Source organism: Leptosomus discolor, chromosome 10, assembly GCF_034619465.1.
Source record: "Leptosomus discolor isolate bLepDis1 chromosome 10, bLepDis1.hap2, whole genome shotgun sequence".
NCBI lineage: Eukaryota > Metazoa > Chordata > Aves > Leptosomiformes > Leptosomidae > Leptosomus > Leptosomus discolor.
The window spans coordinates 1,111,761-1,135,082 of record NC_141400.1 but is presented as its reverse complement, the minus strand read 5'-3'; the positions used below and the strand labels follow the sequence as shown (position 1 = coordinate 1,135,082).

The 23,322-nt window shown below is 54.5% G+C and overlaps 1 protein-coding gene and 1 pseudogene across 1 annotated transcript; both read right to left on the bottom strand.

The window, feature by feature from the left end:
* Nucleotides 1-549: 549 nt before the first annotated feature.
* On the bottom strand, nt 550-7,823 carry LOC147414738 (protocadherin alpha-13 pseudogene; annotated as a pseudogene).
* Nucleotides 7,824-9,772: 1,949 nt separating this feature from the next.
* LOC147414737 (protocadherin alpha-2-like) lies at nt 9,773-17,118 on the bottom strand. The gene is made up of 6 exons (XM_086471196.1): nt 14,653-17,118; nt 13,689-13,740; nt 13,493-13,538; nt 12,217-12,248; nt 11,585-11,636; nt 9,773-9,833 (listed from the first exon to the last, which is right to left on the bottom strand). Exons 1-6 carry the CDS (start codon nt 17,116-17,118, stop codon nt 9,773-9,775), a joined length of 2,709 nt encoding a protein of 902 aa, XP_086327322.1.
* Nucleotides 17,119-23,322: the final 6,204 nt, after the last annotated feature.

Sequence of the window (23,322 nt, the reverse complement as noted above, 5' to 3'; positions counted from 1 at the left end):
CTCATTCCTCTTCCCTGTGCAAGAAGGCCATGCCCTTCAGCCTCCAGTGCTCTCAAGGACCCACAAAGAACACAGCAAGGCAACCATATGGCAAACAACAGCTCTGCTACATCACAACAGAACCCACCACCCTCTGAAACACACGACCAAGACCCACGTACTTTGACATCTGTGCAAACAGGCTCCAATGATCCAAACAACCCAGGGCAGTCTTTCCTTTGGGGACTCCAACCCGTCACAGACCAGCACACCAATCTCCAAGAAGGATGAAAAAACACAGAGCAACCACAGCTCCTCAGCATTCCTCAGATACCTCGAGGAAGAGCTGGTCTTCCAGACTCATTTTCACCGGCACACTGAAAGTCAAGCTCTTGCCTTCCCTTTCAGGCAGCCATGCTCTGCCAGAACAACACAGCAAGAACCACAGCACCCAGGGGCATTACTCCCCACAGAACACTTCTCACTTTTATAGCAGCAGCCACCCACCAAAGACACGAAGGTAACACCACGGCATTTTCACTGAGAACATCCCCTCGACTCCCAACACATTCACTCCAAGAAATCTATTGGGGTCCCTCCTCCACCCGGGCTTGCTGCCACCTGCTCACACTGTGCCTGGAAGCAGCAGCAAGACAGCAATGACAGCAGACAGTGCTGCTTTGCTGGTCCAGTCATGGAATCCTAGAATATCTCAAGGTGGAAGGAACCCTAAGGATCATCAAGTCCAACTCCTAATCCAGGCAACACTTAGTCAATCCAAGATGAAGACACCACAACTAGACAGGAACAAAAGTACATCTCTCGCTCCAAAAGGCATCTTATTTAGGTAGGAGTGACTTACCTGTAGCATCACTGGTTGCTTCTTCAGGGAAAAAAAAACAAATCAAATCAAAACAAAACAAACATTTACAGGACAGGAGAACTGGTTCTAAGGGAGATTTTCTCTTTACGTCATCAGAGATTTCTGCAGAAGATGGATGGAAAAAATGAACCAACTTGTGCAAAAGCCTTGAAACCCCTGGACAGTGCACAGAGCTCCCTTATGCACTTGTATCACAGGGGAAGCAGCAGGGACACCTCAAAGCTCAGGACATTCTCTCAACGTAAACTCAGCTCACAACACTGGACAGGCCGTCCCTCACGCTGATGCAAACTGTCTGAAACTCTGCCACCCGACAGCTGCCAAAATTCACCAGTCTGCATCTCGGACATTGTTACCAATACGCTGCCAATGTCAGAGAAGGGAAAAAAAAAAAAAAAATTTGTTAAGAGAAGAGAGCCAAAGGATCCCATTCCACCATATTGAGACACAACTTCTGCCAACTTCTGAGCATGGGGAACACTTTTTCCACTCCTGAGCAAGACTAAGAGCAGAGACATAACCAAGGAGCGGTTCAGACACGGCTACCCAAATCTCATCAAAAGGTGTAAATGTTTTGGTTTGACCAACACCATTCCCTGTTAAAAACAGTGACCTAAGTTGTATACGGCAAATGTCTTCTCATCTGGCAGGAAGAGCATGGAGAACAGCAAGGCCTGAGGATATGCAGTACTTCTGGAGGTCCTGAGAGGATCCTGGGCAAGCAATCAGGTGCACTGGGCATCTAATGTGTAGGACAAGTCAGGCACTTTTTTTTTTTTTAAAACAAAGTTAACAGGGATTGTTTAAGGTTGTTCCTGCTGATCCAAACATTGAAAAAAACATCAAAACAGGCCAGTCATGACACTTCTCTGGCCAGGAATGCAGTCCACATCCAGCGGGAAAGACGGAGCAGCAAAAGAATGTTCCGATTTCTAACACCTGCCTTGGGTCACAGTCCTCTCACGGAACACTTTAGACTACGAACTACAGTAACACCATCCTTGGAAAAGGGACATAGGACAAGTCCAAATTGCCTTCCCCACTTTCATAAGGACTCTGGTGAGCCAACCAAAATGCAGAAATTACTACACCACAGGGAGAGAAAACCCTGATGTCCCAACTGTCACCTTCCATCATGTCTCTTTCAGAGGAGAATCAAAGGGGACAAGGACAGAGTTTTGGACAAGAAACCACATCTGATACAAGCACGGTCAGCAGTCAGCTACAGAGATGGCAGTAAACAGCACCTGCGGGACTGCAACCTCCAAACCTGCACACCTTGCACTCCTTCAGCAGCCTCGAGGGGACATGCTACACACCAGCAAGCAAGAGCGTCTGCAAAGCTGGTGGTCTGGCACCTCTCAGCGCTAATCAGCCTTGAGTTTATTCCAGGGGAAGAACAGCTCACAACAGCAAACCTCAAATGGGACAATCAAGTACTGCCCACCGCAGAGGAAAATCACATCGGACACCATCTAAGGAACCTGCATGGGCACGGGTCCATACAACCTGATGAGATGCATCCAAGGGTCCCAAGGGAACTCGCAGATGCAGTTGCTAAGCCTCTGTCCCCCATAGCTGGAAATTCATGGCAGGCTGGTGATGTTCCCTAGCACTGGAAAAGGGGAAACATAACCCCCATGCTTAAAAACAGAAAACCAGGAGACCCAGGGAACTACCGGCTGGTCAGTCTCACCTCTGTGCCCAGCAAGATCATGGAACAGACCCTCCGGGAAACTATGGACTTTGGTTTTTGAAAACAAAGAACAAACTGCTGACAGCCACCACGGCATCGCTAATGGCAAATTGTGCCTGACTACTTGGTGGCCTTCTTTGACAGGGTTACAGTGTTGGTGAATAAGGGACAGACATCATCTACCTGGACCTCTGCAAAGCATTTGATACTGTCCTGCACAACATCCCTGTCTCTAAAATAGAGACACATGGATTTGATGGCTGGGCCATTTGGTGGATAAGGAATTGGCTTGACGGTGGCACTCAAAGACTTGCTGACAACAGCTCAATGTCCGGGTGGAGACCAGTGATAAGTGGGGGGATGGAGTGCCCCCTCAGCAAGTCTGCAGGTCACACCAAGCTCAGTGGTGTGGTTGATACTTTATAGGGAAGGGAGGCCATCCAGAGGGACCTCAACAGCCTTCAGAGGTGGGCCCATGCAAACCTCATGAAGTTGAGCAAGGCCAAGTGCAAGGCTCTGCACCTAGACAGGGACAGTCCCAAACACGGATGAGGGCTGGGCAACGAGTGGACCAAGAACAGCCCTGTGGAGAAGGACTTGGGGATATTGGTGGATGAAAAACTGAATAACAGCCAGCAACGCTTGACTGCAGCACAGAAATCCAATCATGTATTGGAGTGCATCGAAACAAGCGTGGCCAGCAGGATGAGGGAAGTGATCCTCCCTCTGCTCTGGTGACATCCTACCTGGAGTACTGTGTTCAGCTTTGGGGTCACCAGCCTAAGAAAGACATGGACTTGATTGAGTGGGTCCAGAGGAGGGCCAGAAAGATGAGAGAAGGCTCCAGGGAGACCTTATAGCGGCCTTCCACTATTTAAAGGGGGCCTACAGGAAAGGTGGGGAGGGACTCTTTATCAGGGAATGCAGTGATATGACAAGCAGTGATGGTTTCAAACTGAAAGTGGACAGTTTTAGATCAGACATTAGGAAGAAATTCTCTTCTGTGAGGGTAGTGAGACACTTGAACTCGTTACCCAGAGACATTGTGGCTATGCTCTCCATGAAATGTTCAAGGGCAGGCTGGATGGGACTTTGAGCAACCTGGTCTGGTGAAAGGTGTCCCTGCCCATGGCAGGGGGATGAGAACTAGAAGAACTTCAAGGTCCCACCAACCCAACACATTCTATGGTTCTACATGCATGGCAACACCAACAGCTGTGGAGGTTCCTGTAGGTACCCAGCACCACACAAGGACAGCAGGGTGAAGTACTACCCTCTTATAACACCTTTCCCAAAAACACAGGGAAAATCTCTATCAGACAGTATTCAGCATTCGGCAGCTCGCCCCCTTAGGAACACACTGCCTACATCAGACAGGAATTAGCACGAGGGACTGTCCCTGGTGGGAAATCTTCATAACCTCAACAGCTATGTTGGCATTCCAATACCATGTAGCTATCTCAAGATCCAGAAGGCCTCCAACTCCACACACCTTGGAGCCTGGAAAGGATCACTGGGCAGGAACATTCCATGCACATCCTGCCTCACGCTTTCCTCTAGGTATTGTCTAGTTCCCACTCTGCCACATGTGTTCTCCAGACAAGCACATCATCTTCCATTCTTGACTTCTATGACAGCACCCATGCTCTTCCCAAGGATTTCCAGGTCCCTCAGACAAGTTTTCCCACTGCTTAAGGTCGCTACACATCACGACATGTCTGGGTGCTACTCGGTGCCACTGCCACATTCTCCTCCATGAACATGCCACAGTTCCCTTTCCCACCTCAAGGCCAACTCCAACATTTGCAGACCCTTCCATCAACTGAGAGCACCATGAAAAAACATACGGATGAAACCATACGCACAGTGTACAAAGAACCTTCCACTCTTTCAGTAGATAATAGGACTAAATGGCGATGGCAGTTTTTTCATGCTCTGAGACAAAAACCAAACTGTCGACAAACACACCACCACAACGAATGATACGACTTAGGGGGGCGGGGGGGAGGGGGCGGTGTTTGTTTGCATTTTCTTTTCAGAAAGAAGATGTCCAGGGTTCTGAAACAGTCTGGCTGTTGATACAGATTTTGAAAGAACATTGTAACAGGGCAGCAGACATCACACTACTTCTCTTGCCAGGAACACGAATCCCTGACCTGGGCGAGGGTGGGAGCAGGAACACGGACATCAAATGCTCGTTTGTAACAACTACTTTGGCTTGAACACCTCTCCTTCAACACTCTACTGCCTGAATACTTTATACTGTAATGACAGTTACAAGATACTTGGAAAAAGAACACAGGAAAAGTCCACAACTCCTTCTCTGCTTTCCGAACAACTCTGGTGGGAGAATCAAAACGGAAGAAATACACTAAGGGGAGAGTAAACCCTAAACTCCCAGTTCTCACCCGGAACCTCCTCCCTTTACAAAGGAGAATAACAAAGGAGGACAGAATCCACATGACACAATCAGTGCTTGACAGGAACAGGAATAAGTGAGTAAACAGTGCCTGGGGAAGCGTCACCACCACAGCCTGCCTGTCTTGCACTCCTTCAGCAAGCTCCCACCCGAAATGCCACACACCAGCAAGCAAGAGCCTCCGCAAAGCTCACGTCGTGGCACATGCAAAGGTCCCATTAACACCCTCAAGCACACGACAAGCACCCACCGCCCGCGGGGCCCGCGGCATCGGCCCCACTCCCACCCCACCAGCGCCTGCCCACGCGGCGGCCCAGAAGGGCGAGAGCGGGCAAGGGGCGGCGGGGCAAGGGGCCAGAGGCGAGGCAGGGAGGGCCACTGACCGTGTCCAGGAGAGCGGGCGGCTCCGGCTGCGTCTCCTTCGCCGCGGCGCCGGGCGGCGGCAAGTTGGGGCTGAAAACCATCAGGTCGCTCTTGCCCGCGCCCTCCGCCACGCACAGGCTCCGGCTCTGCCGCTGCGAGTACGACCAGCTCCCCACTTCGCTGGCGCACACCAGCGTCGCCGGACCGGGCCCCGACAGCACGCCCGCCCGCGGCGCCCACCGCGACGCCCCGTACAGCACCACCGCCAGCACGAACACGCTCGACACCGCGCAGATGGCCACCACCAGCCACACGTTCGTCGACGACGACGACGCCGTTCCCGCGTCGCCCTCCGCGCCCGACGCCGCCCGCACACCCGACCCCGACGACGGCGCGCCCGCCGCCGCCGCCAGCGCCGCCTCGCCGCCCTCCACCAGCGACACGCTCAGCGTCGCCGTGGCCGAGCGCGACGGCTCCCCGTGGTCCCGCACCACGATCACCAGCCGCTGCCGCGGGCCGTCCGCCTCCTCCAGCGCCCGCGCCGTGCTCACCTCGCCGCTGTACAGCCCCACGCGGAACGGGCCCTTGCCCCGCGGCTCCCACAGCTCGTAGCGCAGCCACGCGTTGTAGCCCGAGTCCGCGTCCACCGCCCGGATCTTCGCCACCACCTGCCCCGCCGGCGCCCCCCACGCCGCCCACGCCCACAGCGCCCCCGACGAGCCCGACCCCACCGGCCCCGCCTCCACCGCGCCCGCGGCACCCGCCCCCGCCCCCGCCCCCGGCAGCAGCGCCGGCGCGTTGTCGTTCTCGTCCACCACGAACACCTGCACCGTCGCGTTGCCGCACAGCGGCGGCTCCCCCGCGTCCACCGCCCGCACCTCGAACTGCAGCACCTGCACCTCCTCGTAGTCCAGCGCCTGCAGCGCCCACACGCGGCCGCTCTCCGCGTCCACCGACACGTAGCTCGACGCCGACCGCCACCCCCCGCCCGACACCGCGCCCCCGACGCCGCCCTCCCACAACGAGTAGCTCACGCGCCCGTTGCCCGCCTCGTCCGGGTCCCGCGCCCACACGCGCGCCAGCTCCGCGCCCGCCGCGTTGTTCTCCCGCGCCAGCACCGTGTACACGGCCTGCGCGAACGACGGCGCGTTGTCGTTCACGTCCGACACCGGCACGCGCACCCCGCGCCTGCCGCGCAGCGCCGGCGACCCGCCGTCCTCCGCCCGCACCTCCACCTCGTACTCCGACACCCGCTCCCGGTCCAGCGCCTCCCGCAGCACCAGCGAGTACGAGCCCGCGAACGTCGACACCAGACCGAACGGCGACGCCGGCCACACCGCGCACCGCACGCGCCCGTTCGACCCCGAGTCCCGGTCCGACACGCTCAGCAGCGCCACCACCGTCCCCAGCGGCGCGTCCTCCGCCACCGGCACCGACAGCGACGTCACCCACACCTCCGGCGCGTTGTCGTTCACGTCCAACACCTCCAGCTCCACGCTGCAGTGACCCGACAGCGGTGGCGTCCCTTTATCTCTCGCTTCTATGCGAAAGTCAAATACACTGACTTCTTCAAAGTCCAAGACGCCGGTCAGACGGATCTCCCCCGTCTTCGGATTGACACTAATCACATCTCTTCCACTCGGAGGAACGAAGTTGGTCGCCGCGTAGGTTACCTCACTGTTAACCCCCTCGTCCGGATCCGTGGCGTTCACCCGCACAACCAGCGTCCCCTCTGCAGCGCTCTCGGGCACCTGCACCTTATACACCGACTGGTTGAACTGGGGCGCGTTGTCGTTCGCGTCCAGCACCGAGATCACCAGCTCCATCGTGCCCGTCAGGGACGGACGGCCCCCGTCACTCGCCGTCAACACCAAACGGTGCACAGCCAGCGTCTCGCGGTCCAGTGGGTTCGTTAAAACAAGATCGGGTACAATATTTCGCTCATTCGGTTTTCGTAAATCCACAGAAAAGTGCTCGCTGGGGCTGAGTGTGTAGGAGAGCTGCGCGTTGGCTCCGACATCGGCATCCGACGCGCCCTCCAGCGGGAACCGGGAGCCCGGCAGCGACAGTTCCGCGATGCTGAGGTTCTTGCGGGCGGCGGGGAAGAGCGGCGCGTTATCGTTGATGTCGGTGACCTCCAGCTCCACGTGGAAGACGCGCAGCGGCCGCTCCACCAGCACCTCCAGGCGCAGGGCGCACGGCGCGCTCTTCCCGCACAGCTCCTCCCGGTCCAGCCGCGAGCTCACCACCAGCGCCCCGCTCGCCCCGCTCACCTCCACGCTCGCCCGCCGGCCCGCCGACACCAGCCGCAGCCGCCGCGCCTCCGCCTCGCCCGCCTCCAGGCCCACGTCCTGCGCCAGCCGCCCCACCACCGTCCCGGCCTTCGCTTCCTCCGGCACCGAGTACCGCACCTGCCCGCCGCCCAGCGCCCACGCCGCCTGCACCACCAGCACCCGCACCACGGCACCCCAACACACCGCCATCGCCGCCGCAGCCGCCGCCGGCACCCGCCCGGGCCCCGCACGGCTCCCCGCCGCCGCCCGCACGCACCGCCTCTCCTGCCCGCGCCGCCCCCCCGCGCTCACAGCCGGGCTCGCCGACGCGCCGGGGCGGAGCCGCTCCGGCCCCGTTTCTGAGCCTGCAGCGACACCGTGTGCTGCTCCGACGCCTCGCACGCTCCCCCCCGCCGGGCCCGGCCGCCTCATCTCCTCTCCCCGCTCGGCCTTCCTTCTCCTCTTTCTTTCTCTCTTCCTTTCTCCTCATTGCTCCCTCTTTGCTTGCATACCCTTCTTCTTTTCTTCTTTTCCCTTTCTTCCTTCACACCTGTTTCCATCGTTTCTGTTTTCCTTTCTCTTTCCTACTTTGTTTTCTCCTCTTCCTACTCTCTTCTCCTTTCTCGGTCTCGTCCTTCTTTCTTCTGTTCCAAATCCTTCTCTGTTTTTTGGGGTTTTTTGGTTTTTTTTTTCCCCCTATTTGCCGTGCCGACCTTTCTCCTTCACGCCCCACCTCATCTTTCCCTCCCCTTTACCCTCGCTAGTGCATCACCAGTCGCCTCCGGCGCCGCGGCACAGACCATCAAAGGCGGCGCCATCAGCGCTAATTACGGGGCATCGGCGCCGGAGCGCGGTACTCGAACCAAGGCGGAGGCTGTTAGGGACCAGCTCCGTTCAGCGTCTACAGGTAAGCTCGGGGTGTGCTGGTCATCTCCTCTATCGCCTCCTTTTTCCTTCCTTTATTTATTTATCCTATAAAATCATTCCTTCTGCCATACCCGTTTTCTTTTTCTTTTCTTCTTCTTTTTTCTCCCTATGCTTCGTATTTTTTCTTTCTTTCCCTGCCCTGCCTCATCTTTGCATCCGCTTGGTGTTTTTTTTTTTTGTTTGTTTCTAGAAACAAAGCCGAGACATGTTTACTTTTTCTCCTTAACCAAAATGTTTTCTAAATGCCTACAGCACGCTCGCAGTGAAGCACAAACATTTTCTCAGGCAAGAGCTCTCATTCCTCTTCCTCAACACTTTTCCAAAAGCTTACTCAGCGTCCCTCTGTACCGAGGATGCTGAGCTTCTCCACTCCATTCACTGTGTCGTGATAAATGTCCACACATACTGGTAATCTCCTCTGTTGTCTCTTCCTTCTTTTTTGTTTTCTCTTTTTCTTTTTTGTGGTTGTTTGTGGGTTTTTTTCTTGGGGTTTTTTTGTTGTTTTGTGGTTTGTTTTTTTTTTGGTCGTGCCCTATCTTTGCCTCACATTTTCTTCTGTTCCCATCCTTGTATCTTCTATTCATCTTTCCGTTAACAGGAAGTTCTTAAAATGTCTACACCACACTCTCCACAAAGCACAGACACACCCTTTCGCAACAGCTCTCATTCCTCTTCCTTGTGCAAGAAGGTCACACTCTTCACCCTCTGGTGCTCTCAAGGATCCACCAAAGAACACAGCAAGGCAACCTTACAGCAAAGAACAGCTCTGCTACATCAGAACAGAAACCACCACCCTCTGAAACACAAGAACAAGACCCAAGTACTTCAACATCTGTGCAAACTGGCTCCAAGGTGTCCAAACAACTCAGGGGAAGTCTTTCCTTCGGGGACTCAAACCCATCACAGACCAGCAAACCAATCCTCCAAGAAGGCTGAAAAAGCATGGGGTAACCACAGCTCCTCAGCACTCTTCTGGTACCTCAACGAAGAGCTGGTCTTCTGGCCTGATATTGCACCTGCACAATGAATATCAAGCTCTTGCCTTCCCTTTCAGCCAGGCATGCTCTGCCAGAAGCAGACAGCAAGAACCACAGCACCCAGGGGCATTAGTCCTCATGGAATCCCTCTCACTCATCAGCGTGATCCACTTGTCACACAGCCAACCAAAAACCACAAAGGTAACACTGCAGAATTTTCCCTGAGAACACTCCCTTGATACCCAACACATCCACTCAGAGAAATACATTGGGTCCCTCCTCCGTCCATGCTTGCTGCTGCCCAATCACACTGTGCCTGGAAGCAGCAGGAAAGGAACGAGAGCAGGCCCTGGTGCTGGGCTCATCCAAACCTACAGGCACTATAATCCAGGCAACATTAAAATGGTCCAACATGAAGACACCACAACTAAATAGGAATAAATTGCATCTGTTTATCAAAATACATCATCTCCTTTATGAGTAACTTACCTGTAGGATCGCTGGCTGGTTCTTCAAAGTAAAAAAACATTTTCAGGACAGGAAAACTTATTGTAATGGATGTTTTCACTCAACATTATGACTGATTGCTGGGGAACTTGGACTGAAAAAAATGACTCGTCTTCTGCAAAAGCCTTGAAAAAGCTGGACAGTGCACAGTGCTCCCTTACACCCTCCTATTACAAGGGAAGCAAGACGGAGACGTGAAACCTAAAGGTATTCTCTCAACATCAGTCTCAGCTCAAAAGAGTAGAAAAACCATCCCCAGCCCTGATGGCCAACTGCCTAAATCTCTGCCACCTAACAGCTGCCAAAATTCACCAGTCTGGATCTCATCCACTGTTACCAACACGTTGACAACGTGAGAGAGGGAAAACCAAAGGCGCAGCAGTTCACAGCAGGCTAGCAGCACGATCCACATTTCAAAAAGCTTCTGTTTGACCAATGGCATTCCAGACCAAAAAAGAGTGAGTGAAGACAAGTATAGCAGACATCATCACATCTGGCAGGAATACCACAGAGACAGGGCTGTGAGGTTATGCAGAACTCTGGGAGATCCTGAGAGGATCCCGGGCAAGAATCACTGTGCATTGGGATTCTACTCGAGGTTTCCTCCTGGCAGCCTTGATTTCACACCATGGGAAAAGAGATCTCCAACTAAGCAGACATTCTCCATTCCCTTCCCAATGACACAGACCGTGTTCTACCCAGTATCTCCATTTTCCTCAGGTAACACTCACCCTGTGATGCATCCCCAGACCCTCATCACTGCCAATCGGAGCCATCACTGCCACAATACCCAGACACTGCTCCACTACAAAAACATGCCCCAGCTATGAAAGCACTAAAACCTGCTCTACGCCCAACCCCAGCCTTTGCACATCCTCACCTTCACTCACAAAGAACACCTAGAGCACTGCAAAACCACTCTGTGACTTTTAGACTCTTCCCAGCTGCCTGGATGCTTTGTGCCTCTTCAGCAATTTCAAAGAGAATCAGAGTTCCTAAAGATTCTGTGATGAGAGTTGTGACAACTTTGGTCCCAGTCCACGCAGACCTTACTCTCCAACACCCCCACACCAAATGCTGAAGTGCAATTGCACTCGCAATGCCACCTCGGTGGGAGTATTGGTACCACAGAGACCCAGAGCTGGGCTGCTGGGCAGGGTCTGGTGTGCACGTGCACATATCAGAACGAGCCACGTGTAACAACAGGACACACCATCCCTACCGAGGATGACTGTGCAAGAGCACTAGGAGGGGGAGTAAAGTGCACAAAGATTACGCTCACCTTCTCATATGAGCTTACAAATCCTGCCTGAGGAGGCCCAACGAATCATCACAGCAACAGCTATGTAAGCTGCTAGAGATGCCCTCCAATACACAAGGACAGCAGGTTGAAGTGCTGCCCTCCCACAACACTTCCCAAAAACAGGAGGGGAAAGATCCATCACTGAGCATCTCACCAACTGTTAGACAACACATTTCCTGTATCAGGCAGGAGCAGCACAAGGGACTGCCTCTGGTGGGAGATTGTAACCTCAGAAGACATTGTGGGCATTTCAATACCACGTGACTACCTCAAGATCCAGAAAGCCTCCAACTCCAGACAACTTGGAGCCTGGAAAAGGATCATGGGCAGGAACACCCTGTCCATCCTCCCTGATCCTTTCCTCTAGCATTCCCCCACTCCCCACTCTAGGGCATGCATTCTCAACACAAGCACATCATCTCCCATTCTTGTCTAGACATAGACCACGGTCTTCCCAACGATTTCCAGTTTCCTCAGATAAATCTTCCCACTGCTCAAGGTCACCCTTCACATCAGATGTGGCTAGGCCCTACTCACTGCCACTGTCACATTCACCCCACACTCCCCTGTGGCTTCAGCAATCTCAGATGGAAACGTTACACACCTGGGAGCAATACTATTTATCCAGGTGGTGTCAGGACAACTCTAACAGCAACAGACACTGTATTCATGCTGTGAGAGCACAACCCAAATGGCAAATGTACAGGTGTCACCAAGGATATCTGCTCTGCAGAAGCATTTTGTGTCGGGTTCTTGGGGTGAACTGCCTTGACTTTTCTGGGTTGGGTTTTTTTCTTTTTCCCAAAAAGAGAATTTTCAGGTGGTTTTGTAAGGGTGTGGCTGCAGATGCAAATGTTGATAAAACATTGTAACAAAGCATACACCACACCAATCCTCTGGCCAGGAATGCAAGTCCGCAACCTGGGGGACAGGACAACAAAGAACAGAAAAATCGCTGTTTCCAACATCTACCATGGCTCACACTCCTCTGCCTGAACACTATATATGACTAAATATAGTTACAACAGACATAGGAAAAATAAAAGAACAAAGAAAAAATCCACAATGCCTTCCCTACTTTAAGGACTCTGGTGGGTGAACGAAAAGGGAGAAATTACCCCACAGGTAAAGAAAAACCTTTAAATCTTAAGTCACCTAGCATCACGTCCCTCACAGAGGAGAAAAGCAGAGTTTTCCACAAGAAACCACAGCTGATACCAGCACGATCAGCAATGGGAATAAGGCAGTAAATAATGCTTGGTGGAATCTCACCACCACAGACTACCTGTCTTGCACTCCCTCAGCAAGCTCCCACACGAAATGCTACACACCAGCAAGCACAAGTCTCTGCAAAGCTGATGTTGTGGCACCTCTCACCGCAATCGGCAGTGATTTCATTCCGCAGGACAACAGCTCATACACACAACAGACTTATACATTCCTCTAGGCATCCTCCTCCCCACTCTGTGACACGTTCTTAAGACAAGCACATCCTCTCCCATTACTGTCTTCTCACAACATGGCCCATGGACTTCCCATCGAGTTTAATTCAGATGAGTCTTCCCACTGCTCAAGGTCACCCTTCACATCAGGACATGGACAGGCCTTGCTCAGTGCCACCGTCACATTCACCTCCGCAACATGCCACACTTTCCTTTCCCACCTCAAGGCTCACTCCAGCTTTTCCAGACCCTTCCATCAACGAGAGCACCATAAACACCACACAGATGCTGTCACATACTCTCTGTCCAGCAGACTTTCTGCTAATGACCCTTCGTGTTTGGCAACGCTTCAGCTAGCTCAGACGGAAATGTTGCAGACCTGGGAGCAATACTCTTGCTAAAGGCAATGTCGGGACAGCTCTAAACGGCAATGGAATTGATGTCATGCTCTGAGACAACAACTAAACTGTTGGCAGGCACAACACCTTGAACAGATGATACCGACTATAGGTGGGGGGCAGAGGGTGTTTGTTTACCTTTTCTTTTCAGAAAAGAAGATTTCCAGGGTTCTGAAACAGTCTGGCTGTTGATATAAATTTTGAAAGAACATTGTAACAGGGCAGCAGACATCACACTACTACTCTGACCAGGAACGCGTATCCACAACCTAGGCAAGGGAGGGAGCAGGAACAAGAAAACAAAATGCCTGTTTGTAACACCTACCTTGGCTTGCACTCCTCTCCTTGAACACTATTCTCCCTAGAGAATACTAGAACGGTTACAAGACACTTCAAAAACGAGCACAGGAAAAGTCTGCAACTCCTTCTCTAGTTTCCTAATGAGTCTGGTGGGAGACTATACACTAAGGGAAGAGTAAACCCTGAACTCCCAGTTCTCACCTGGAATCATGTCCCTTTACACAGGAGAATAACAAAGGAGGACAGAAAGCAGATGACACAATCAGTGCTTGACTGCAACGGGAATAAGGCAGTAAACAGGGCCTGGGGGAACATCACCACCACAGGCTGCCTGTCTTGTATTCCCTCAACAAGCTCCCACCTGAAATACTACATTACAGCATTACATTAAAGCTACATCCAGCACCTACCACGGGTCACACACCTCTGCCTGAACACCATATACAAATAAGTACACTTACAAAATACTTGCAGAAAATAACACCGTATGTAAAAAAGAACAAAGAAAAACACTGCAACTCCTCTACTTTCTGAACGACTAAGGTGAGTGAATGAAATGGGAGAAATAACAGTTAGAGAAAACCCTTTATATCCCAGTTGTCACCTGGTATCACGTCCCTTACAGAGGAGTATAACAGAGAAGAGGGACAGTTCTCCACAAGAAACCACAGCTGATACCAGGACAGTCAGCAACGGGAATAAGGCAGTAAAGAGTGCCTGGGGAAGTGTCACCACCACAGCCTGCCTGTCTTGCACTCCCTCAGCAAGCTCCCACCCGAAATGCTACACACCAGCAAGCAACAGCCTCCACAAAGCTCATGTCGTGGCACCGCTCACCGCAATCACCAGCGATTTCATTCTTTGGGACACCACCTCACACCCACAACAGCAAACCGCAGCTGCCGACGGTAACTCCTGCGGGGGGCGCCCGTACCTTCATCTCCCCCATCCACACCCCCATCCCCAAAGCAAGAGCCGGGGGGCTCCGGCAAGGACCCGAGGCCACATGCAAAGGTCCCATTAACACCCTCAAGCACCCGACAAGCACCCACCGCCCGCGGGGCCCGCGGCATCGGCCCCACTCCCACCCCACCAGCACCTGCCCACGCGGCGGCCCAGAAGGGCGAGAGCGGGCAAGGGGCGGCGGGGCAAGGGGCCAGAGGCGAGGCAGGGAGGGCCACTGACCGTGTCCACGAGAGCGGGCGGCTCCGGCTGCGTCTCCTTCGCCGCCGCGCCGGGCGGCGGCAAGTTGGGGCTGAAAACCATCAGGTCGCTCTTGCCCGCGCCCTCCGCCACGCACAGGCTCCGGCTCTGCCGCTGCGAGTACGACCAGCTCCCCACTTCGCTGGCGCACACCAGCGTCGCCGGACCGGGCCCCGACAGCACGCCCGCCCGCGGCGCCCACCGCGACGCCCCGTACAGCACCACCGCCAGCACGAACACGCTCGACACCGCGCAGATGGCCACCACCAGCCACACGTTCGTCGACGACGCCGTCGCCGTTCCCGCGTCGCCCTCCGCGCCCGACGCCGCCCGCACACCCGACCCCGACGACGGCGCGCCCGCCGCCGCCGCCAGCGCCGCCTCGCCGCCCTCCACCAGCGACACGCTCAGCGTCGCCGTGGCCGACCGCGACGGCTCCCCGTGGTCCCGCACCACGATCACCAGCCGCTGCCGCGGGCCGTCCGCCTCCTCCAGCGCCCGCGCCGTGCTCACCTCGCCGCTGTACAGCCCCACGCGGAACGGGCCCTTGCCCCGCGGCTCCCACAGCTCGTAGCGCAGCCACGCGTTGTAGCCCGAGTCCGCGTCCACCGCCCGGATCTTCGCCACCACCTGCCCCGCCGGCGCCCCCCACGCCGCCCACGCCCACAGCGCCCCCGACGAGCCCGACCCCACCGGCCCCGCCTCCACCGCGCCCGCGGCACCCGCCCCCGCCCCCGCCCCCGGCAGCAGCGCCGGCGCGTTGTCGTTCTCGTCCACCACGAACACCTGCACCGTCGCGTTGCCGCACAGCGGCGGCTCCCCCGCGTCCACCGCCCGCACCTCGAACTGCAGCACCTGCACCTCCTCGTAGTCCAGCGCCTGCAGCGCCCACACGCGGCCGCTCTCCGCGTCCACCGACACGTAGCTCGACGCCGACCGCCACCCCCCGCCCGACACCGCGCCCCCGACGCCGCCCTCCCACAACGAGTAGCTCACGCGCCCGTTGCCCGCCTCGTCCGGGTCCCGCGCCCACACGCGCGCCAGCTCCGCGCCCGCCGCGTTGTTCTCCCGCGCCAGCACCGTGTACACGGCCTGCGCGAACGACGGCGCGTTGTCGTTCACGTCCGACACCGGCACGCGCACCCCGCGCCTGCCGCGCAGCGCCGGCGACCCGCCGTCCTCCGCCCGCACCTCCACCTCGTACTCCGACACCCGCTCCCGGTCCAGCGCCTCCCGCAGCACCAGCGAGTACGAGCCCGCGAACGTCGACACCAGACCGAACGGCGACGCCGGCCACACCGCGCACCGCACGCGCCCGTTCGCCCCCGAGTCCCGGTCCGACACGCTCAGCAGCGCCACCACCGTCCCCAGCGGCGCGTCCTCCGCCACCGGCACCGACAGCGACGTCACCCACACCTCCGGCGCGTTGTCGTTCACGTCCAACACCTCCAGCTCCACGCTGCAGTGACCCGACAGCGGTGGCGTCCCCTTATCTGTCGCTTCGATTTGCAGCTCATAAAACCGGACATCTTCAAAGTCCAAGACGCCTGTCAGTCTGATCTCGCCCGTCTTCGCATCAATGCTGAACGGATCTCTAGTACCAACAGAAACCGAACTGACGATGCTGTAAGAAAACTCCTTATTAATTCCCTCGTCCGGATCCGTGGCGTTCACCCGCACAACCAGCGTCCCCTCTGCAGCGCTCTCGGGCACCTGCACTTTATACACTGACTGGTTGAACTGGGGCGCGTTGTCGTTCACGTCCAGCACCGAGATCGCCAGCTCCATCGTGCCCGTCAGGGACGGACGGCCCCCGTCACTCGCCGTCAATACCAAACGGTGCACAGCCAGCGTCTCGCGGTCCAGCGGCGTCGCGAGCACCAGGAACAGGGATTTCCTGTTTTCATCAGGGGATTTAACATCGAGCGTGAAGTGCTCGCTGGGGCTGAGTGTGTAGGAGAGCTGCGCGTTGGCTCCGACATCGGCATCTGACGCGCCCTCCAGCGGGAACCGGGAGCCCGGCAGCGTGGTGAATTCCGCGATGCTGAGGTTCTTGCGGGCGGCGGGGAAGAGCGGCGCGTTGTCGTTGATGTCGGTGACCTCCAGCTCCACGTGGAAGACGCGCAGCGGCCGCTCCACCAGCACCTCCAGGCGCAGGGCGCACGGCGCGCTCTTCCCGCACAGCTCCTCCCGGTCCAGCCGCGAGCTCACCACCAGCGCCCCGCTCGCCCCGCTCACCTCCACGCTCGCCCGCCGGCCCGCCGACACCAGCCGCAGCCGCCGCGCCTCCGCCTCGCCCGCCTCCAGGCCCACGTCCTGCGCCAGCCGCCCCACCACCGTCCCGGCCTTCGCTTCCTCCGGCACCGAGTACCGCACCTGCCCGCCGCCCAGCGCCCACGCCGCCTGCACCACCAGCACCCGCACCACGGCACCCCAACACACCGCCATCGCCGCCGCAGCCGCCGCCGGCACCCGCCGCCGGCACCCGCCCGGGCCCCGCACGGCTCCCCGCCGCCGCCCGCCCGCACCGCCTCTCCTGCCCGCGCCGCCCCCCCGCGCTCACAGCCGGGCTCGCCGACGCGCCGGGGCGGAGCCGCTCCGGCCCCGTTTCTGAGCCTGCAGCGACACCGTGTGCTGCTCCGACGCCTCGCACGCTCCCCGCCGCCGGGCCCGGCCGCCTCATCTCCTCTCCCCGCTCGGCCTTCCTTCTCTTTCTTTCTCTCTTCCTTTCTCCTCATTGCTCCCTCTTTGCTTGCATACATTCCTGCCTTTCAGTCTTCCTCTTTCTCCGTCTCATTTTTTTTTTCCTTTTTTCCTATCGTTCTCTTTTCCATCGTTCCTCTTTTCCTTTCTCTTTCCTACTTGGTTTTCTTCTCTTCCTAGTCTCTTCTCTTTCCTCCGTCTCTTCCTTCTTTCCTTTGTTCCAACTCCTCCTTCTCTCTTTTTTTTTTTTTTTTTTTCCGTACTTGCCGTGCCGACCCACTTTCTTCACGCCCCTTTTCTCTCCTCTTTTCATCCTTCCCTCTCCTTTACCCTCGCTGGCACATCACCAGTCGCCTCCGGCGCCGCGGCACAGACCATCAAAGGCGGCGCCATCAGCGCTAATTACGGGGCATCGGCGCCGGAGCGCGGTACTCGAACCAAGGCAGAGGCTGTTAGGGACCAGCTCCGTTCCGCGTCTACAGGTAAGCTCGGGGTGTGCTGGTCATCTCCTCTATCGTCTCCTATTTCCTTCCTTCTTTTCTTCCTCCCTTCCTTTTTACTTCTATAAAGTCATTCCTTGTCTTCTTCCTTTCCTTCTGCCATTGTTCTGCTTTCTGACATACTCGTTTTCTTTCTTTCTACTACATCTTTCTTCATTTTTTTCTCCCTCTGCTTCGTCGTTTTTCCTTCTTTCCCTGCCCTGCCTCATCTTTGCATCCGCATCTTTTTTTTTGTTTCTAGACACAGAGCCGAAACTTGTTTTTTTTTTCCTTCTTAACTGAAAAGTTTTCTAATTGCCTACAGCATTCTCGCAGTGAAACGCAAACATCTTCTGAGGCAAGAGCTCTCACTCCTCTTCCTCAACGCTTTTCCACAAGCTTACTCAGCATCCCTCTGTACCGAGGATGCTGAGCTCCTCCATTCACTGTATCGTTGATAATGTCCGCGCATACTTGTAATCTCCTTTTACCTCTTCCTTCCTTCTTTCCTCTTCTTTCTCTTTTTATTTTTGCCACTTCTTTTTTTCTTCCTGCCATATCTTTGACTCTCATTCTCATCTATGGCCACCCTTCTGTCTTCTGTTCATTTTTCCATTACCAAGAAGTTCTAAAATGTGTACACCATACTCCCCACAAAGCACAGACACACCCTTTCACAACAGCTCTCATTCTCCTTCCCTGTACAAGAAGGCCACGCTCCTCAGCCTCCAGTCTTCTCAGGGACCCACCAAAGAACCCAGCAAGGCAACCACATGGCAAACAACAGCTCTGCTACATCAGAACAGAACCCACAACCCTCTGAAACACAAGACCAAGATCCAAGTACTTTGACATCTGTGCAAACAGGCTGCAATGATCCAAACAACCCAGGCGAGTGCAGACCAGCACACCATTCCCCAAGAAGGATGAAAAAGCACGGGGCAACCACAGCTCCTCAGCATTCCTCAGATACCTCGACGAAGAGCTGGTCTTCCAGACTCATTTTCACCGGCACAATGAAAGTCAAACTCCTGCCTTCCCTTTCAGGCAGCCATGCTCTGCCAGAACAACACAGCAAGAACCCCCATACCCAGGGGCATTACTCCCCACAGAACACTTCTCACTCATTAGCAGCAGCCACCCATCAAAATCCACAAAGATAACACCATGGAATTTTCACTGAGAACATCCCCTCGACTCCCAACACACCCACTCCAAGAAATCCATTGGGGTCCCTCCTCCACCCGGGCTTGCTGCCACCTGCTCACACTGTGCCTGGAAGCAGCAGCAAGACAGCAATGACAGCAGACAGTGTTGCTTTGCTGGTCCAGTCATAGAATTCTAGAATATCTCAAGGTGGAAGGGACCCCTAATGACCATCGAGTCCAACTCCTAATCCAGGAAACACACAGGCAATCCAAGATGAAAATATCATGACTACACAGGAACAAAAGTACATCTCTGTCAGATGAATCTTCTTTAGGTCAGAGCGACTTACCTGTAAGCATCACTGCTTGCTGCCTTAGAAAACAAAGAGTGAGAAACTGATTCTAAGGGAAATATTCCCTTAATATTTTCAGTGATTTCTGCAGAAGATGGATGGAAAAAATGACCCACCTTCCACAAAAGCCATAAAACCACTGGACAGTGCGCAGTGCTCCCTTATGCACTTCTGCCACAGGGGAAGCAGCAGGGACACCTCAAAGCTCAGGACATTCTCTCAATGTCAACCTCAGCTCATGACACTGGAAAAGCTGTCCCCCATGCTGATGCCCAACTGCCTGAAACTCTGCCACCTGACAGCTGCCAAAATTCACCAGTCTGCATCTTGGACACAGTTACCGACACGCTGCCAATGTGAGAGAAAGGAAAAAAAAAAAAAAAAAAGATTTTTTTGTTAAGAGAAGAGCCAAAGGATCCCATCCCACCATATTGAAATACAAGTTCTGCCAACTTTTGAGCATGGAGAACACTTCTTCCACTCCTGAGCAAGACTAAGAGCAGAGACATAACCAAGGAGCGGTTCAGACACGGCTGCCCAAATCTCATCAAAAGGTGTAAATGCTTCAGTTTGACCAACACCATTCCCTGTTAAAAACAGTGACCTAAGTTGTATATGGGAAATGTCTTCTTGTCTGGCAGGAAGAGCACGGAGAACAGCAAGGCCTGAGGACATGCCGTACTTCTGGAGGTCCTGAGAGGATCCTGGGCAAGAATCCCACGCACCACGCAGCTTCCCATGGTTTTCTACTGGAATCCTCCATCCCAGTCCCTGGCAAATGAGATCACCAGCTAAGCAGACAGGCTCCACTTCTTGACCAATGGCACAGGCCATGTTCTACACAGCATCTCCATTTCCCCAACGGAGGCTCTTCCCCACTCAAAGTCTCTCTCCCCGGTGATGGATGTCCCAGGCCCTACTCTGTCCCACTTGGAGGATCCCTGACACAGTACACAGATGTTGCTCCACCACAACAGCAATGAAACCCACTCTGAGCACAACCCAGGCCTACTTGATGTCGTCTACAAACTTACTGAGGGTGGACTCAATCCCCTCATCCAGATCATCGATACAGACACAAAACTGATCTGGCCCCAATACTCCGCCCTGGGGAACACCACTTGTGACCACCCACCAGCCAGAGCCAACTCCATTCACCACCACTCTTTGGGCCCGGCCACCCAGACAGTTTTCTACCCAGCAAAGAGTACGCGCATCCAAGCCATGAGCAGCCAGGTTCTCCACAAGAACGCTGTGAGAAACTGTGTCAAAGGCTTTACTGGAGCCCAGGGAAACAACATCCACAGCCTCTCCTTCATCCTTTAGGCAGGTCACCTTCTCAGAGACAGATATCAGGTTAGTCAAGCAGAACCTGCCTTTCATAAACCCAGGACATGGGATGGCATCTTGGATTGCAATGGGGATGGATTTCATGCTGCCAGAGAGCAACGCAAATGCTGACGAGCACAGCACTGTAATCGATGACATTAATGTGTAGGACAAGTCAGGGAGCTCTTTTTTCTTATCTTTTTTTTTTTTTTTTTTTTTTTAAACACAGTTAACATGGATTGTTTAAGGTTGTCGCTGCTGATCCAAATCTTGAAAGAACATGAAAACAGAGCAGCGTATATGATGACACTTCACTGGTCAGGAAAGCAGTCCACAGCCAGCATGAAAGGGGGAGCAGCAAAAGAAATTTCCCTGTTTCTAACACCTGCCTTGGGTCACACACCTCTCACTGGGCACTTTAGATTACAAACTACAGTAACACCATCCTGGGAAAAAGAACATGGGACAATCCTGACTTTCATAAGGACTCTGGTGAGCCAACCAAAATGCAGAAATTACTACACCACAGGGAGAGAAAACCCTGATGTCCCAACTGTCACCTTCCATCACGTCTTTCAGAGGAGAATCAAAGGGGACAATGACAGAGTTTTGGACAAGAAACCACATCTGATACAAGCACAGTCAGCAGTCAGCTACAGAGATGGCAGTAAACAGCACCTGCGGGACTGCAACCTCCAAACCTGCACACCTTGCACTCCTTCAGCAGCCTCGAGGGGACATGCTACACACCAGCAAGCAAGAGCGTCTGCAAAGCTGGGGGTGTGGCACCTCTCAGCGCTAATCAGCCTTGAGTTTATTCCAGGGGAAGAACAGCTCACACCCACAACAGCAAACCTCAAATGGGACAATCAAGTACTGCCCATCGTAGCAGAAGATCACATTGGAGACCATCTAAGGAACCTGCATGGACACGAGTCCATACGACCTGATGAGACGCATCCAAGGGTCCCGAGGGAACTCGCAGATGCAGTTGCTAAGCCGCTATCCCTCATAGCTGGAAAGTCATGGCAGGCTGGTGATGTTCCCATGCACTGGAAAAGGGGAAACATGACCCCCATGCTTAAAAACGGAAAAACAGGAGACCCAGGGAACTACAGGCCGGTCAGTCTCACCTCTGTGCCCAGTAAGATCATGGAGCAGATCCTCCTGGAAACTATGGACTTTGTTTTTTGAAAACAAAGAACAAACTGGTGACAGCCACCACGGCATCGCTAATGGCAAATTGTGCCTGACTACTTGGTGGCCTTCTTTGACAGGGTTACAGTGTTGGTGAATAAGGGAAGATGACTGACATCATTTACCTGGATCTCTGCAAAGCATTTGATACTGTCCTGCACAACATCCCTGTCTCTAAAATGGAGAGACATGGATTTGATGGCTGGACCATTTGGTGGATAAGGAATTGGATGGATGGTGGCACTCAAAGACTTGCTGACAACAGCTCAATGTCTGAGTGGAGACCAGTGATGAGTGCTGCACCTCAAGGATCCATTACTGGGAGTAGTACTATTGAAAAGCTTTCTCGGGCACATGGGGGGATTGAGTGCCCTCTCAGCAAGTCTGCAGATGACACCAAAGTCAGTGGTGTGGTTGACACTCTACATAGAAGGGAGGCCATCTCAAGGGACTTCAACAGGCTTCAGAGGTGGTCCCATGCAAACCTCATGAACTTCAGCAAGGCCAAGTGCAAGGCTCTGCACCTGGACCAGGGCAGTCCCCAGCACAGATGTGGGCTAGGCGACGAGTGGACCAAGAACAGCCCTGTGGAGAAGGACTTGGGGGTATTGGTGGATGAAAAAATTGAATATAAGCAAGCAACGCGTGATTGCGGCTCAGAAAGCCAATCATGTATTGGAGTGCATCGAAACAAGTGTGACTAGCAGGATGAGGGAAGTGATCCTCCCTCTCTGCTCTGCTCTGGTGACACCCCACCTGCAGTACTGTGTTCAGCTTTGGGGTCCCCAGCATAAGAAGGACAGGGACTGGATTGTGTGGGTCAAGAGGAGGGCCAGAAAGATGAGAGAAGAGAAGGCTCCGGGGAGACCTTATAGCAGCCTTCCACTACTTAAAGGGGGCCTACAGGAAAGGTGGGGAGGGACTCTTTATCAGGGAGTGCAGTGATAGGATGACAGGCAACAGCTTCAATCTGAAAGAGGACAGTTTTAGATCAGACATTAGGAAAAAGTTCTTCACTGTGAGGGTGGTGAGACACTGGAAGAGGTTGCCCAGAGCAGCTGTGGTTGCCCCCACCCTGGCAGTGTTCAAAGGCAGGCTGGATGGGGCTGGGAGCAACCTGGTCTGGTGGGAGGTGTCCCTGCCCATGGTAGGGGGGTGGGAACTAGAAGATCTTCAAGGTCCCACCAACCCAACCCATTCTATGGTTCTACATGCATGGCAACACCAACAGCTGTGGAGGTTCCTGTAGGTACCCAGCACCACACAAGGACAGCAGGTTGAAGCACTACCCTATTACAACACCTTTCCCAAAAACAAAGGGATAAGGTCTATCAGACAGTATTCAGCATTCGGCAGCTCGCCCCCTTAGGAACACACTGCCTACATCAGACAGGCATTAGCGTGAGGGACTGTCCCTGGTGGGAGATCTTCATAACCTCAACA